The 18,973-nt window shown below is 36.8% G+C and overlaps 1 protein-coding gene across 6 annotated transcripts in view; it reads left to right on the forward strand.

Annotated features, from left to right (window-relative positions):
* STXBP5L (syntaxin binding protein 5L) overlaps positions 1–18,973 on the forward strand; it is a 195,308-nt gene that overhangs the window by 115,706 nt on the left and 60,629 nt on the right. For all 6 annotated transcript variants that reach the window (XM_079305321.1, XM_079305323.1, XM_079305324.1 and 3 more), the window contains 9 exons: positions 2,254–2,337; positions 6,845–6,968; positions 8,499–8,577; positions 8,748–8,902; positions 10,454–10,526; positions 11,770–11,917; positions 13,467–13,534; positions 14,675–14,715; positions 18,589–18,806. In XM_079305321.1, coding sequence (XP_079161447.1) covers positions 2,254–2,337; positions 6,845–6,968; positions 8,499–8,577; positions 8,748–8,902; positions 10,454–10,526; positions 11,770–11,917; positions 13,467–13,534; positions 14,675–14,715; positions 18,589–18,806 — 990 coding nt within the window. The remainder of the gene's footprint in view (positions 1–2,253; positions 2,338–6,844; positions 6,969–8,498; positions 8,578–8,747; positions 8,903–10,453; positions 10,527–11,769; positions 11,918–13,466; positions 13,535–14,674; positions 14,716–18,588; positions 18,807–18,973) is intronic.

Here is an 18,973-nt window from a genome sequence, read left to right on the forward strand (position 1 = left end):
CATTCCTAGTCCCTGGGGCAGAGGCAGATTCTGGGGCAATATCCCTAGTCCGAGGGGCAGGCTCTGGGGCAACATCCCTAGTCCCTGGGGCAGAGGCAGGTTCTGGGGCAACATCCCTGGTCCCTGGGGCAGGTATCAGAGTTGTTGTCCAAGCCAATATTCCCTTGTTTCTGAATGCTTAGTAGAACAGGCCTATCAGCAACACCAGCCACTGATTAATAACACTAGCAATTAAAGCAGATCTGAAATCCTTGAAAAATGGTTGGGTAGCCTCAAAAAACTGGGTGATGGGTTGGGAGAAAATTTCCCTTGCACTCGTTACCTCACAGTAAGTACCATTACTGAAATAACCCCAGAAACACACAGTTAGAGTACGATAGCTCTGGATCCATGCAACCACTTCCCAGAAAAAATTAAAAACCCATGAATTCCTGACATAATCAATCCACAAAACGAATCAGATAATAGCTACAGTAACTTTGGTGAGTGGGCCCAAATTCAAATAAGGGCTTGCAAATGAGAGGGAGATGGCCGTGACCACATGGAACACAAACCAGATTAAACCACACAACATATTGCCACTTAAGAGAGCTGTTACTCCTGTCTTAACTCTCAACTCAGTGCCCTCTGCCCCACGTTGGGCGCCAAAATCTGTCTTGGTTTGAAAGGGCAGGTGTCTGCCAGTAAGGGCAGAAGTTTCCCTTTGAAACAGAGACTTTGGTTCCACTCCCCTCCAAGTATTATAATTGTTTGAATCAAGGACTCTGAGGCAAAGATAAGGGGGTGGGAATAACAGCTCTTTTACTAATATATCTAACTGTACAAGCAGAAAACAACAGCAGTAATTAAAATTGCTAACAGAACAGAATAGATAACTCGGTGTCAGTCCCTTTAGATGCAAGCATGCTGTTTCTGTGCTTAGTCCCAGCCTGGATCTGCCGAGGGCAGGCAGGAACGGAGGTGGGAGGGGGGGGTGGGGGGGGCGGGCCAGGGGGCACGGCAGTGGCCACGCCAGTCTCGGGTGGGAACGGGCTGGAGCGGCGGCTCCTCACTCACTGTTTGCAGGGCAGGTGATCACAGAGGGTCTGGCTCTCCTGTGCTCTGGCCGCGTGGGCTGAAGATCCCGGGCGTCCTCCTCCCAGCTCGCGGGAAAAACGAGTCCCCTCCTGGAAACCTCAGGGGCCCCTCTGGGAGCTGTTCCCACCTACCCCTTTTGCCTGGACTCATCAGAGACCCTGGGTGTAATCCGGCCAGCTCCATTGGCATGATAATGGGAAAAATTCTTTCAATTGACGCAGTAATAGAAAAACACTCAACCTCCAACAATCAGCTTACAGATGATTAATAACTGCAATTATCATTGCCAGTTGTATAAAATATTCTATCGCAGAAATGTGAGAATCTACCAGTTTAGCCATTTCCAGTCATCATGTCCATAATAGATTCTTAGGAAGAACAGATTCTATGGGAAACAGTTTTCTGGACACCTAAATAAGCTAGATACCATATTGTCCATAAGATCTGAAATTAATTGTGTTCAAATGAATAGTAACTCTACAGTACCAGACCAATATTTCACTTCTTTTCTGTGGAGACAAGGAGAAATGATTGTGTTCATTCTTATTTTATTCCTGAGCATTGTTTTTCTTCTCTTTCATCTTTTCAGAAATCTTTGCTGGTATTTCTCTTGTGTTTATGATGGTATGACATCTCAGTTCTAGAAGAAGTAAAAATTGACATATCAATTAATTTGTTTTTAATTATTAGGAAAGCAAGCAAAATATTCTCTGCAGAAGCAGTTCTTGAGAATGTTTTAAAGCAATAGCAAGCATAAATAAAAGGAATATAAGTAGCTGACTAGAGAGTTTAATCTGGACCGACTCTCTTGGTTTGAAGTTATTTAAGTGGTATCTTAGGTGTCTGGCATTTCTTTCTCCATCAAGGAGCAGGGAAGGTAAGAGCTGGTAGGGGCATGCTACAATCTTTAATTTTCTGCAGATATGTAATTGAGAAGACTATCTAGGTGCATAACCATGCAGGGGGAGAAAAGGTATATTTTTTTTTCTATGTCAGATCTTAAATTGTCAGCAATGTGAAGTAATTTATACTGAAAGATAATTTGAAAACAAGGTGCTATGTGTAGGGCAAATTGCAATCTTTTCCATCTCTTTGTAATTTCTTTTTATATCACTCAATATTTATATGTACCTTTTGAATAAGAAAATGTAATTGTGGGATTTTTCCTTCCTCCAGCTGTTGATAGGCTATGAAAATGGGACGATTGTGTTCTGGGACTTGCGATCTAAAAGAGCCGATCTGAGAGCTTATTATGATGAGGTATGTCATTTCCATTAATTCTGCAGTTTGCCATATGTCTTACCAAGCAGATGGATATTTACCTAAAGGTATTGCTGGTTCTGGAAATAATGTTTGTGCTATGCTTTTGAGCAAATTACTGACAGTAGAAATCAAAGACTGAAATCTCTAGTTCTGATTCCAGAGTTTATGCTTTCATGAGTGTACTGTGATACATAATGTCCTCCCCTTGATCCTGATAAGTTCACTAACTTTGTTGCGGGAATCCTCAGTTGAACAGAGTCTCGCAATGAGCTGACCTGAGATATAGCTAAGATAGGAATTATATAATAATCTTTACTCGGTATTTCTAGAACATTCATTATACTGGTAGATTAATTACATTGTACAGCTATTGATATTGCCTAATGCTTAAGATCTGATTAAGCAGTTTTCAAAATTATATTGTCATAGTTATTACACAATTGTCTCTTGTCATTTGTAAGCAGCTTGTGTTAACCACAGATGCAATTCTTGTATCAATAATCAATCTGCTTGAAAAACAGATATACTCCTAGATATTGTGATTTTAGCACTAGCCCTAGGGAAGAATATTCTTTGTTCTGTCAGTCCTCTGAAGTTCACCATGGATGAATGTGGATGCAACTACAACTGAAGGTAAAAAGGGACATTTTCTTTAAAGAGATCCTGGAGGTAACTTGTTTCCTGTAGCTCTCTTTCCTTCTTCATCTTGTCACCTTGCTATGTATAAGGAGTGTATACACATTTATTTCCCCTCTAAAAAGCAATGAATCCTGCATTCTTTCAGACCTGCCATCAGAGACACATTAAAACTACTCTGAACTTCAAGGTTAAGTTTCTGAGCATCAACACAGTAAATGTTTCAACAGAGAGAGTTTGAATGGGCTAGCACTTAAGCCTCAAGACATAGCCACTAAATTGTCTGTCGGCGACAGTCTGCTTGTGCAAACACTTGTGAAATTGCACCTGTCCCATTACTTAAGGCTGAACAACGTTTTCGTTTTACAGGTTCTCCTCAGGAAGGGTGGGGGTGGGGATATCTGTTCACCAGCTGTTAACTCTTGTACTCAGATTGAGACTACTTGAGACTGCATGAATCTTCTTATGCTGGTTCTCTCTTTTTTCTTCTTTTTTTTTTCTTTCTTTTTTTTTTTTTTTTCTTTTTTTCCATTTTGGAACAGAATGGATGGGTGTTGAAAATGTCTCATACAATTTAGAATTTAGTTGTTCCACATTTTTCAATACTGCTCTCAGGAACTTTTTTTTGCCTTTTAATCAGTTCCATACTTTCCTCCTCAGTGGTTATTTGCTGTGCAATTATTTCACTTTGTGCAACTTGTGCTAGCTTCTAGTTTGCCATGTGCCACTTGGTATTTTACAGGAACCCAGATTATCATACCTAAATCTCATTTTATGGATTGACCACCAAAGATCACAATTCACAAATCGTTGTTGCTGCTGTCCTTCACCATGCTGTCTGGACTGATGGAAGGCCTCTGTGTCCCACAATGTCTGATCCATCTCTCAGTATTGTTCTGGCACTGAGCCAGAGCAGTTCCAGTTGCAGAATATCTGTGAAGTCTCAGATAAATTCCTGTGTTCTGTATCTTCATTAAGTTCCAAAGTGCCTCTTTGCATGAGTTCTGAATTAAATTAATTCACCCTCACTTTTCTTACTATCATTAGGATTATCATCTTCTCAATGGTGATATGTATGAGATATTGAGGCCCTTCCAATCAATGCTCCTACACAATGATTTCTATAAAAGGCTTTCCTTACAAGCTCTTTTATAATTTACTTCAAAAGTTTGTTTCCATCAAGTGGTATAAAAAGACAGTACATAAACAAGACAGATCTTTCAAATGGTTCTCAAGTTGTTACTGATAGCTGGCAAACCCAAAATCCAGCTGTCTTCCTGTCCAGGCTTTGGAAGTTTGTGTCAGCCCCCATTCAGAGCTGTCTGAAGCAGTCATTATTTTTCATTGGAACACATCACCAGAACGAAGATGCAAAGTTCTCAGAGGCATTCACCAAATGATAACTCCCTACCTTTATCTTAGCACCGTGCCACCATGGAAGCATCAAATTAGGTATGGCCCTTGCTGTAATGGCTCTGCAGTACTGTGAGCACAAAGGATTTTTAGCATTCAAACAGTGAGATGAGATAAGCATTGTTCATGCGCAAAATAAGGCTAAAAGTGGTAGTAAAAGACCCTCAGTGGAGATTTGTGGTTGGGAAGGAACTGAAATGATGTTAGGCATGCTTAATTTTAGTACAAGCTGAGCATGAGAGAAGATGGAATGTGTATGCAACCACTATGGGTATTGCAGAAGAAGAAACATACCCAATCTGGAGTGAGAAGCTTTACGTGCATATACTGTGTGAATATTCACAAGAGTCACCTACCATGGTGAACTCCTGTTCTGAGCAAATAACTGTTCCTTTTGTGTGTGGATGCTAAAGTGGATCAGAATACTAGACATAATCTAGCAGAGAGAAAATTCAGGGCTTGTTCAGGACCACCTTTCATTATTACTCATGACTCTCAGCTGAGACCTCCAAAAGCATTTCTGTTTCTCTTGCTCATTTTGTGTCAAAATTGAACAGGTCAGCTTGAGTTGCTGCTATGCCAGCTGTCTGTGCCAGGATCATCCCACCTCAGCTCCACTCCACAGGAGGTTTATGTTGGCAGGTGGTGCTTGCCTGAGGAGAGGCAGTTTAACAAGCAGCTTGGTACAGTTTTTAGCTAGTTCCTAGCTCCTGCTCAGACGCAGTCTGTGACTGTAATCATGCGAAATGTTTCTAAGTGTGATAATACACCAAAACCAGATTCAAATTTGGCATGATAGCAAGCATGAAAGAGCTCATGGTAGAATTAATTTGAATGAGGATAGGCATGCCTTCAGTGTGAGTGAAGCAGTGCTCCCCATAGAACTAATGTTATTCTGCATGAGGGCAACAACACTGGACTCTGCATGAACCATCTTTCTGTGTTGTCTTTTGTTATTTCAGTTATAGTTTGGTTTCTTCTAGTTATTTAAGAGGAATTCTGTACCACCTCCCTCTCTGGAAGGTAGAAATTTTAGTAATACCCATTATGTCACCAAAAAATAAATACCAAGAACTCAATTTTTTTGCATCCTTTATGGCACAACTATTTTAGTAGTGTGTTAATCAAGCATTCATATATGAGGCATGTCAGATTCCTGTTAAAACATCTAGATCATCTTAATGGAGACTCATTTGTGGCTCTGCTGTCCAGCACCAGGAGCTGAGTAAAGCTTTGGTAAAGGGTCATGGCCCTTTGGTTGATTTGTTCTGAAATCCTCTCCAGACCATGACCGGTAACCAACCATAACAATCAATATAATGATTAAAAGAGTAAAACCAACAGGGAGTTTTAAATAGTGACCAGTAGCACTTAAGCAAAATTAATATGAACAGCTGCAATGCTGACTTATGAATACCCAGGATATTAAGTCATTTAAATAAATCAGGCAAATGTCTATATGCAATTTTAAGTGCATGGCCTTAGCATTTCCTGGGTTATAAAAAAACCTGGAAAAATATTAAGCTGTACTCAAAAATAGATCTCATTAACATTCACATAAAACTATATTGTGTTCTTTGCTATTTAGCACTGAACATTTCTGGAAGGGATATGGATTCAAGGGAGAATTCTGTGAGCTTGTGCTTCTGTGGGGAGCATATGAGAAACTATGGTATACATTGAATGCTTTGTCAAAATATGGCTTTTGTTACTTTCCAGCACATACTAGGGAAATCGAAGGACTTATGCCATTATCCTTTCTGATAATTTGGTATAACTATGGGTATTTTCAGTCAATCCTGCTAATTATGCACAGAACACTAAGAATGGCGTACATAATATTCATCATGTAGTACTTGGAGCATGCACAAAGGAGTGCATATTCCTCTTCTCTGATGCACTATCTGTTCCAAACGTATCTTACATCATTGTTTTGGTAATTTTCTATATCAATGAAATGGTCCTGGATTCTTCAATGTTTTGGTTTTGACATTAAACATCCCAGATTGTGTGGGCTTGCTCTGCAACTTAAGTATGTGAGAGTACATGTGGAAATTATCCAAGAACAGTGTAGTACTTCCTCTGGAGAAGACTGTGTGTTGTATGTTTCCTGTAAAGATTTTTACACAGAATTACCTGTAAATTTACCAGGAGAGCTATCAGACATATTACAACTGCATTGTATGGCTCTTGTTCTTACACTTTTATCTTTTCCTTCAATTTTGGCCTGATTTAGTACAGGCTTCTTTTACCTGTTTTACATTAGCCTTTATGATGAGATGTGCATTGCAGCCATCTGTTGCAAAAAAGCAATGGTAATGGCTTTTAGACAAACAAGAACCATCTGCTGATATACCATTAGAATAATATAATCTGAAGTCATACATGGAAATATTAGTGTAAGCTCTGTATTCCATTCCAGTCTCAAGGTTGTGGTTTTTTTTCATTTCTGTAGGCTATTCATTCTGTTGCTTGGCATCATGAAGGGAAACAGTTCATGTGTAGTCACTCTGATGGCAGCTTGACCCTATGGAATCTGAAAAGCCCTAACAGGCCATTCCAGACCACAATTCCACACGGTATTTCTGATGTTAAAATGTCTAACTAAGAAGCAATACAGTGTTCTCAATGCTGTTTGCTAATATGTATGTTTATTTAATTTTTCCTTGTAGTGCAGACGTTACTTCTTGCATAAATATTTTGATCTGCAAAGTAGCTGCTAATTATTGTAAGATCAGTAACTTAGATCAAACTTTTTATTTTACTTGGTGTCATAAATACCTATTTTTGATTAATATTACTTTAATGTCATATTCAATTTCTTTTAAGAGTCTACTGCTGGTCTCTGAGATCTTCAGGCTCTGGGATTTTTACATTTCTTTCTTTTATAAGTTTGTACTTATGGGCTTTTATGTGCAATGTTCACAACAAATTAATGCACTTTGTACAAGGTACTGTGGTATTTGTCATGGGGATGGTACAAGGCTTCCCAAAGAACAACAATGAAGAATTTAAAGGAGCCATAGTAAAAGATGGCTGTATCTTTTACGAGTGAGACTTTATATAAAATTGTCTCCTGCAAATTAGGTTAAAAAGTATTGACATCATTGTAAATGTATGAATTATTTTACTGAGAAACCTGATTGGGTAGAGAGGGAGAAAGAAAAGGAAGTCACAATCTAAGTAGCCCCAAAAGGATTTAGCATTTTCTTAATGTACTTCTGTGTTTTTACCATTTTTACTCATAGAATTGTACAATGTCTGTATCAACCAGTCAAAAACAGACCTGATTTTTTGAATGAACTCAGGACATTGGGCACTTGTACACTTTCAACAAATTTTGTACAATATCTTTGCGGAATATCTTTTGGCATTTAGTGACCCGTGTGGCGCAATATTTTTTTGTTAATATCTAACCAGAATTCTCCATGCCACAACTTGTGTCCTTTATTTTCCATCATTCACTGTGCACCTCTGAGAAAAGTCTACATCATCTACACTGTATCCTCTAGTCAGGCTGTTGTCAAAATCAAGCATAGACTTTCCAAAGCAACAAACCCAAAAGACCTAATTTTTTTTTTTTTTAGTTTAAAGTGACTTTTCTCTCATTTGAAGAAAGTACTGAGCCATAATTAACCAAGAAATAATGAATTTCTGTTGTATGCTTCATTTAATTTTATCACATAGCTAGTCACACTCCAAAACATGTAATGTTTTGTCTGCAATAGGAATTAAGTCAATTTAAGAACAGCTTAGGAAAAAAAATTAAGCTCTTTATGGTCATTATGTATTCAGAAAAAAAGCATGCGATTAGCCTGATTCATTCATTATTAGTTAAGTGTCATAGTCAGAAATCCACATGGTTTATAGATGTCTTTGAAGTGAGTTCTATGGTTCTTTAGATGTATGTGGCAGTAAAAGCACAGACATAATAAATATAATTAATTTAGGCAAATGTGTATTTTATGGAAATAGGAGCTAATACACCTAAGCTTTTGTAGCTTTTAAGTTCCTTTTCTTGTTGCTCATACAGTTGTTTAAATGTATGTATTTTAGTTTGATAATTCAATTTCTTGTTTTAAAGGTTTTCATATTCTTTCTTTCCTTAGGAAAAGTTCAAAGAGATGGAAAAAAACCTGAACCTTGTAAACCAATTCTTAAAGTAGAGTACAAGACCTGTAAAAACAGGTTTGTTTTAATTCTGTAATTAATATTACATTCCTGAATTTATGTCTTTTTGGAATATTTTCCTGCTTTCTTTATACAAAGCCATTTATTATTATTTGCAGATACTAAACCTATAATGTAAACTTGTATGTACTATGTAGACTTACACTTCTGTTGGTTTTTTAATACAGTGAACCATTTGTGATATTTTCTGGTGGACTGTCATATGATAAGCCTTGTCGAAGACCAAGTTTAACAATCATGCATGGGAAAGCAATTACAGTTCTTGAAATGGATCATCCTATAGTTGATTTTTTAACTCTTTGTGAAACCCCATATCCAAATGGTGAGTTTATTGGGGAAAAATACTGTTATGGAAAATATAAAGTGATCTTTCCTCAGACATTAATCCCATCCCAGAGATTTCCATCCTCATATCTGCCTTCATCTCAAGAAAACTACATAACTGAAAGCACCTGGGACTTGGCATTCTCAGTGTAGGAAGCAAGTAGTGAGTGGACAATAAAGCATGCATACATCTCCACTTATAGGATTAAAACTCATGGGTTACTGTGAGAAAACATTGCTATTAATCAAAGATAGGTGCTTTTATTTCTGAAATTTTGCATGATTTACAGCTTGCTAAATTATTAAAATTAAACTGTCATCTTCAAAAAAGTTCTTACACTTCAGCGTGAAATAAACTGTTAAAAAGTCTTATGTTTGCTGCATACCATGAGGCTGCCAAATTTTGAAATATGTTGTCAGAAAGTTCCAGAAAATAAATTAAGAAAAGCTGTAAGTCAAAAAGGAACTAACTTCAGCATATTAAGACTCAAGCAGAAAAGTAAAATAAATATTTTATACATAGTTAAACCAAATACACATTAAAATCATTTAGTAAAATAAAGTGTATGTGTGATTCAATGTCATGCAAAAATTTAATTTTCCATAATCATAGTTGCTTTGAGCCTTCATTTAACTGTGTCAAATACTCCCCCATACTTAGGTTTTGTTGCATCTTCCCCTGATCACAGACCAATATTTGAACATTTTGGTTTATGTTGTGTTATTCATAGCCTGGTATTAAAACAGCCAACAACAAATAATGCGCATTCATAGGAAGACTGAAAGGAAGATTAATCAGTTGCTCTATTTACTCTTCCTTTTTGCATCACCCATCTGAACAGTTTATTCTGAGCTTGCATGTGCTGAAATTATTTGCTGCTGTTGAAAAGATAGTCATAATTTCACTTGCATATTTTTTAATAGCATCCTATGTAAATGAATACACTCTGTGCATCAAAGGAAGCATTTATTTGTCATCTTAATTCTTTAGTTTTAATAAATAAAAAGAGAATTGTATAAAAAATGAAAAGAGTGTGAGGGAGGAAGGGACATGTTAGTACCTGAATTGAAATCAAACTTACATGATTCCTAGGGAATATTCCTCTTGAATCACCTTAGAAGCAGGGGCATTGTGTATCATGAAGCATCCTGCACAATCTGTTTCTGAAGAGCAGTTGTACACGGTAGAAGTATTACTTTTGGACAGCAAAAATACATTTTCTGTATCACAATTGGATTCAATAATGCAATGATACACACAACTTACTCATGTTCTACTTGTTTTCAACACAGCGTCATGCTGGCAGGCTATTATACCCCAATTCTTCTTCTGCTTTGCATGTTTGTCAACAGTACTATCCAAAAATAATTTCTTACTTCCTCTCTGACCCTAGTTTTCAGCTATGTCTGGTTTGTGCATATGTCTAGGACTTACACATCAAAGCTTTTAATATACTGTGAAAGTTTAAAGAACATAAATATTGCTTGCTTGCTTAAAATGGCTGAGAGAACAACTCCATGTCTTGTATACTTGATTCCTTGCTTACAGAATTTCAAGAACCCTATGCTGTAGTTGTGCTTTTGGAAAAAGATCTCATTGTCGTTGACCTGACACAAAGCAAGTAAGTATAAAGTTTTATATGAAGTTATTTGTATGTTTAACTGTTCAGCAAATTGCCATAAAATTCCAAATTATTTAACTATCCAAAATCATTCACTCTTGGATGCACTCCTGCAAAATATTTACTTCCACTTTAAGAGCTAAGTTCATCTAATGAACAGGAACTTATGATAGTATTTGTTCCTAAACGTTGGAATAAATCTAAATCTGCAGTCCCTTCAGCACAGCCCTCAGACATTCATTCAATATCAAAGTTAAATAATGTTTGAACACATATGTGACTTGGAAATAAGATTTGACCACCACTTTTATGCATGTCTAGTCTCAGTATCTTAATAAATAATGGAATTGTTTTATATGGATCTACAGAACTACTTCATGATCCAGATGGTGCTTTAAATGACAAATAGTTTTTTCAATTTTCAAAGAATCAATTTTCCTGTCAAAGAGGAACTTTTCATCATGTAAAGCATAATCCAATTCTTATTTATTTTGTTTTGCCTCCAACACTGCCAGCAATGGACATCCACATTCACACTGCTGTAACAAGGAACAGATTTTGCTGTCAATGTAATGGAAAATGTTACATGAATCATATTCAGACCTCACTTACTTTAACAAATAATTCAGATCATCTCAGGAATGTAAAATGGACATAACTGAAATCAGAACCCAATTTCCTGTATTTTTCAATTGTGAATAACATTGTGTAATGTGCCAAAAGTGAGATTTTCCTCTTTATCAGGCTGTTCAAACTGATGGAAGTGAGAAATAAACTGAGATCTACTCATCTGTTATTGCCATTTTTCATTGTATGATCAGAAGTCTACCAATCCAATAAGCTAAGATGTTCAATATAAAACCCACAGTTGTAAAAGTATTTTGTAGTTCATAGTATATATCATATCCATGAACCTGAAACTTCTGAAAAATGTGTAAATAAGATTTTGAGATGTCAGAAAAAAAATAGTTCTTATTCATCCATAAAGGTAGCCCTATTAGCCTTAGGGATTCTCTATGTAACAAGAGGATTCTTGTCAAAGCAATTGAATTTTTATGTCTTTATTCGGGTACACATTATTACTGATGTTAAAAACAATATATAAGTTTGAATAAATAAGAGAAATATATTTAATTAGCAGTAATTTTACTTAGATTCTGTTATATATTTTAATATAAGAATATGTTTTATTCTATGGCTCAGTGTGTCACAGTGCTTCTAATAAATTGTCTTCCTTAACTAGTTTTCCAATCTTTGAAAACCCATATCCTATTGACATTCATGAGTCACCTGTTACCTGCACAGAATATTTTGCGGACTGTCCTCCAGATTTGATCCCTGTACTCTATGCTGTAGGAGCAAAACATAAAAAGCAAGGATACAGCAATAAGGTAAACAAAACCAATATTCTTCTTTTAAGCAAAGGATGAGATGTGTAACCTATGTTTTTGTCACATTTACCAGATTATTTTTGTTCTACTCCCTTAATGATCAGTCTAAGGTTAGTCCAACCAGCATCTTAGCAGCCTGAATACAGTCCAGTATTTGTCCCTCAGATACATGACAACTTAAGCAGAACCATTAATTACCATTAGATAGGACTTAATCATTAAGATGCTGGAACTATTCCAGATCAGACTGTGTTAAATGAGAACCATCAGTGTACAATTCAAATTTGTATGGATAGATTCTCTCTATCAAAGAAAAAAGTGAAAGCATTAAGACAAGAGGTTCAGTGAGAGTTGACAGCATCTGTGAGATTTGTTATTAAATAGGAATAATAATAACTATTTTACTGAGCTAACAAAGTCTTAGTATAATGCTGCAGAAATAAGGACAAGCTGCAGGAAGTAAAAGAAGAAATGCAATTAATTTATAAATTTCAAGCTTTAAACTGGTTTGTATTTTGGCTAGAACTAATCTATTTTAATAAATAAAGTAGAAAAAAATACTGGGTAAACAAGTCAGGAATTTTCAATTTTGTATTCAAATAAACAGAAGCATTCTACTTGGAGCTGGGTTTTTTTCCCATTAAGTCAGAGAGTGAACCCTCTCTGCTTCTTTTGCATTTGGTTTGCAAAAGTACTTCAGAAAATATTTTTATTTCTCCTATTTGAATCTACCCTTACCTCGTACACTTTGCACACCTATCTGTATTTCCTGCATCCTCTCTTGTCCCCTTGCTTTATTTGTGCATATACAAATTCACACTGTGAAGGCAGGTGCTCACTCATGTGCCAGACACCCATTTCTGTGCTCACAAGCATCCAGGCAATGTATCCACTCAAACAGTCTGTGCTCCCAGTTTTTCTCCACCCTCATACTCTGTATGCATCCTGATCCATTGCACGTATGTCACCCATTGCATACTGTATCCTGTATCCATATATGTCAGGGCTTTAGGCATAGGACAGCATTCTAGACCAACAGAAGGGGAGTCTTGCCATTAGTAAACAAAAGGCAAGAGATGATGATCTCAAATGTTCTGTAAAGGTTGCATTCTCTTATCTCGTGGCATCACGCTCTGACACTTGTTTCTGGGCCAGTTTCTTCAGTGTTGTTTGTATTCAAAATAAATTCTCGGTCTCTTCGGTGTTCTGTAGAATCTCCAAGAGAAAAGCCATCTCATCACAAGAACAACAGAATTGTTTGTTACTCCTCCTTCTCATTCTTGTTTTAGGTTGTTGAATGTTAGCTGTGTGGAAATATTTTAAAAGCATAGGACATTAGTTCATAAATGAAAGTGTTATTAAGTTTCCAAAGCCTGAACTGATGATACAAATATGTTAATGAATTGTAAAAGCCTTGAATTTCACTTATTTTTGTTCTTTTACTAGTTGCATTGCTTTTTGGGGGAAGATGTTGTCTACTCCTGAATTTAAAAGTTAACCAAACAAGATTTATCAGAGTAAGTTGTGATCTCTACTTTCATTTGTTTAGGAGTGGCCTATCAATGGTGGAGCATGGAACCTTGGAGCTCAGACATATCCTGAAATCATTATTACAGGGTGAGAATGAAACTGGGGATTGGTACTTTTAAAGTATTTGTATGTCCTCCTTTTGATTTTGGGTTAGCTATAGCTAGGAGTTGAGACTTCACCGCATATGCATTTTCTGGCTCTTCACTTGAGTAATGTCACCACAGCAATTCTCTTTTGCTGTAGAAAGCAGAACTTAGTACTCAGGGGTGAGCTACCATTAAGAATGACCATGTGAGGCCCCAGTCACAATGCTTGTGAAGGCAGTGGCTTTGGGGAAAAAAAATCTATTGCAAGAGAATACTTTTGCCTTGAAGGCCACAGAGAATAACTTTGAAAAGGAGAACAGCTCTTGTCCCTTGGCCTTCTGGGAACTCGCTATCTGGGGACAATTTGGGAATTCATTTTAATACTCAGCATTAGTGAGGGTGTGGTGCACTGGGATGAATTTCACATTGTGGGCAGAGAAACAGCAAAAAGGCCTAGAAAGGCTCAGATTGCAGTAGGAGCCCCATGAGCAGTGCCTGATGGATTCCTAAGGAATCATACTGTAAAGCAGACACTATTCATTCAACTAAGATGCACATTGAGTTTTCTTCTGGTCTCAGTCATGTATATGATGAATTTTTACTATCAATGATACTAATGACCTGATTTTAAAAATAAGGTTATGATGCATGCAATGGTATAGGAAGGTGATGAAGGGATCATTCTCATTGTAAACAGAAGTGTCTTCTTTTTCCAGCTTTGCTTCAGGGATTTTATGTTATTAAAAAGAGTACAGTTGTGAAATATCAAGCAAAATGAAGTTGCCTTCTATCCTTTCAAAGTTCACTGTACATGGCATTTTTAGAGTGCATAGGTTTGATGCTGGCCCACTGCAAAGCCAAAAGTGCTGTAACTTAAACTTGTTATTAGTATGAGAAGTAATTTCTTCTTGTTGTGATTTTAAAATTCTTTGGGGGCTTAGTTCTCTGCAGGAAATATTTTGTTAACCAGATGAAATTAAATAACAAAATATTTTCTAGTAGTTAGTATGCATGTCTTTAACATATTGCCAATAATGAACAAAATAAATTTTTTCTGCTTGTATTTATTAGCCTCTGAAAGTAGATGATGTTTTAGAATTGCATCTTGTTTTAACACATTTAATTTTTATATTTTTTTAAGCCATGCAGATGGATCAGTAAAATTTTGGGATGCTTCTGCCAGTAAGTTTCTAAAGTTCACTTTTACATAATGCTGAGAAATCACACAAACACACATTTATATATAAAACAGGATATTTAACAGGGTGAGTAGTAATAGCTGGGCTGATATCATTAGGACAAAGGGGTGAAATTAAGAAAATTTTTATCAAGTTAAGAGAAAAAAATGCTGCTAATGAGGTATATTAGGCAAAAAAGAATGAAGAATAGTAACTCAAGGTCCAACATACCAAAATATATATAGGATAAAGTGTTGGTAAAAAATCCCTAGGGCACATTCTTCTTGTGTTTATAGAGGAGAAGGCTCAGTTAGATCTAACATTTAGTTCCAGTTGTCATGACACTTCTATACAGAGTACAACAAAGTCTTCTTTATAGCTAAGTAAAAATAAAATATTAAAATACATTCATATATTTCAAAACATATTTAATCTGGTGAGGGTAGAAAAGACCCAAATCTTTTCTTGTTCAGTCTCAAATCCCAGGAAATAATTGGGAAGCATTTCCATTCATCCTAGCAGGAAAAACTTCAGAAAATACTTGTTCCATATAATCTAGCTATAACTGCATATATCAGCAACCAGCATTTTCCCCTACAGAAAATACATATGGTATTCATTAATAAAATATATTTATTAAAACACATGTACATTTTGATGAAAATTTAAAATTTTCTGCTTCAAATAATTGACAGTGCTTCACTAAGGTTCCTGTAGAGTTGCCTTGTATTCTTGTCTCTTTGGTAGTACAGGGATGTCTGGGTAATATCTCTCTTTTAGGAGGTATTAGTGTGTTAAAGAAAAGAGAGTGTGAAAGAAAATTCTGGATGAAATGTTTGGCATAAAGAGGTTTAATATGATCCTAATAACCAGTTTGTAATGGGCACTAAGATAATGGAATAAGGGATGCTTAAAATACCTGCTAGTTCCATGTGGTGCCACAGAAGTGAAATGATTAATATCGCTACCATTTCCAGCCAAGTATGGGGAATGTTGACAAGTTTTTAAAGTCAGCTAAACCTGATGACTTTGTCAGGTACTTGCCTTTTTGCTTGATGCCAAATATTTTCACTCAGTGTGGACAAGTAGAAAATGAGGATTTCCAAAGCCTCATTTCACAATGTCCAAGTTTAGGACAAATTTGGGGAAAAAGAGCTCCAAAGGGCCCCCCCCCCCTTTCTTTTTTACAATTCCTTCCTTCACTGAGCTCAGAAAGAATTGTTCTTGTGGTGAAAATGGAAAAAACTTTTTTATTAACAAAAATACAAAAGAAACACTCCCCCAACCCAAACCCAGATGAGACGAACCCAGTCCTCGCCGGGGAGAGCGGCAGAGCCTCCCAAGCCGACCTCCAGCAGCGGCCCCTGAAGTCCAGATCCTTGTCCTCCGGAGTCGGTGCAAATCCCTGGAGCAGGGAGAAGGGAGAGAGGGGGAGGGGCAGCCGGGAGCAGGCCCAAAGCAAGCTCGACAAGCTAAAGCGAGCCCAAGACAAGCAAAAGCAAACCCAAGACAAGCCAACACGGGGGCACAGACAAAACAGCTGGGGGAAAAGGGAAAAAAAAAACGGCCAAAGCAGCCAGGGGAGGGGGTCACAGCTGAGCAGACGGCAGAGAGCAAGACACAGCCCACAACCGAAGCGCAGCAAGAGAGAGAGAGCCGGAAAACACCAGCCTAGATAAAACCATCGAGGGAGGGACCGGCAGCTGCACGGGGGAAGCAAGGAGAGGAGCCAGTCCAAACATCAGCCCATAACACACAAAATACATATCTTGTATTAAATAGGTACAGCAACTGAATATGGCCATGGGTTGGTTTTTTATTATGTAATTTGCCTGTTTGGAAATGGTGGGAAAACAGAAGCATGCTGCTCAGAATTTTCATTTTGCACTGTCTTCAAGTAATGGTTTTATCTGCAAATACAGAAGTTTTTGAGAGCTTTAGTGTGAACAAAAATGGGATAATTAGTTTTATTTAGAGAAGTACGGTGAGACATTAAAATTTGTGAATATTTGTCTTGTGAATATTTTGTTTTTTAACAAGAATGTGCAATTAAGGCTCTAAAGGTAGGGTGAAACAATACAGACTGTTGGAAAACCCCAAGGCATTTAATATATATACTGCACAGGAAGCAATGTGCTAGTTATTGCTTCTGTAATTCTGGCAGAAGTGGGGAAAGAAAAGTACCTCTCATAGGGAATATAAGCATAACTTAATTAATATATACATGCTGCAGTAGGAATTTTCCTTAACATTAAAAGCTTAGATGATCAAGAATATTCACAATCTCTTCAACAGTACTGGTATTTTCAGTGCATCTCTGATGTCCTGGTCCTAGTCCTACGTTTCAGATCACGTGCTGTGTTACTTGTACCGTACTTGGTACTCTTTATTTACAAGGTTTTGATTATTACAAAGTTTTTTTATTTTATTTGCAAGGTGTTAACCTTTTTAATGGAGTTCAAAGTTCACCTGAGATTCCCTAGCAAACATAATATCCTACTGAAGGCACAAAATGCTTTTAGACGTATTTTAATTGTGTAATCTTTGTGTCTGAAAGCACACATCTGTGAAAGGCAAGGACTTGTTGTGCCCCTGGAGCTGTTTTCTAAATGTATCTTTATTCAAAAGATATTGCTGAAAAAAGATTTTTTAAATTTACTTTGTGCAGGTGGTACCCAGTAATTCAGAGCAGCATTGAGAGTCTTGTCTTGTACTGTGTACCCTATGATTCTATAATTCTTCCAGTCATAATGTGCATGGACCCATGATGCCCGATTTGAATTGCCACTATAGATTTGCTACTGGCACTAAGAGCAACGTGAAACCTCTTTTTTTGCCTCTGAGTGCAGGGAAAATTATGCATTTATTACAGAAGCACTTGCTGTAATTTGTGAAAATTTAGAAATGCTTTATGGGCTAAAACTTTTTAGAACATTAAAAACTGTATATGCTAAACCTCCTAGAATATATCTGCACTTCCAAACAAAAGGGTGGTTTTGCTGTGTTCATTGTCTGGTTACATAACTAAAACATTGTCCTTTCATCTTCCTGTTGCTCTTGTTACACAAGCTGGCCAGGCTGAGCTACCACAATTACACTGACATAGGCAGCAGCTTTGCCTTTGTGGGTATGCACACCTTTAGAGGTGCTGGGCCTGACTGACTTTTTCTGACCTTATCCAGTTACTGATTAATGACACTGAGAAACCAAGGTAGAAGTAGTGAAAACAGGGAAGAATGTAAAACATAATGGGGTGAATTGTCACTCCTCCTTCACCTCAGGAATTTGCATTAGTTGAGCTAATCTTGACAAAAGCTTCCGGATATTAGGATTTTATATACAGGTATAAATAATGATATACTTACTAGTCAATAAATTCAAAACGTTTTTGAACTCCCATTAATTAAGATGAACTTTGTGTTAACCAGGCTACCAGCATGCTTTTCTAATGTTTTCTCTTGAATTGTCATACACTCTTTACATTCTCTCAAGACCATAACCTCAGACAAATGAAATAGTTTCACTTCTCTTTAGGAAAGTATCAATTATAAGAGCCTCTCTGTAGCACTGATTGTAAGCCTGATTACGGACACAATGATTTATGCCTTTGACATCCTTCCCCAGAAAGTACTAAGACGTTTTTCACAGACAAATACCCTTTTGAGAAGTCATAAATACATATCCTAATAGTAATGTGTACCAGAATAGTATCTGTATTGTTGTCCTGGTTTGGATAATTGTATAATACACATCTTCTCCTCTTAAGCTTTCCTAAAATATCTTGTTATGCCACAACTGAGAAGAAAGTGGGAACTGAGGAATTTTATAACTGATTTGCTTCATGTTCATACTTTTTATATGTTTTAATATATTCCAGTTACTCTACAGATGTTGTACAAAATGAAAACATCAAAGGTCTTTGAAAAACAGAAAGTGGGAGAAGGAAAAGCAACATCTGAGATTGTGGAAGAAGATCCTTTTGCTGTTCAGATGATGTACTGGTGTCCTGAAAGTCGAATTTTCTGTGTGGCAGGAGTTTCTGCGTATGTGATTGTTTACAGGTTCAGCAAACATGAAGTAAATACTGAAATTGCAGTAAGTACTCATTTCACTCTCTTATAAGAGAATATAATTTATAAATCAAATCGCCTTGCTTCATGTGTGCTCAAATAAAAATAGCAAGCAGTATAAATACAGGTTTAGAGACATTCCATTTTAAAGCTTTCCAGGGAAACCTTGATTCTACTTCAGTTACTGACAAA

Source organism: Erithacus rubecula (genome assembly GCF_903797595.1).
Source record: "Erithacus rubecula genome assembly, chromosome: 1".
In the NCBI taxonomy this organism is placed as follows: Eukaryota; Metazoa; Chordata; class Aves; order Passeriformes; family Muscicapidae; genus Erithacus; species Erithacus rubecula.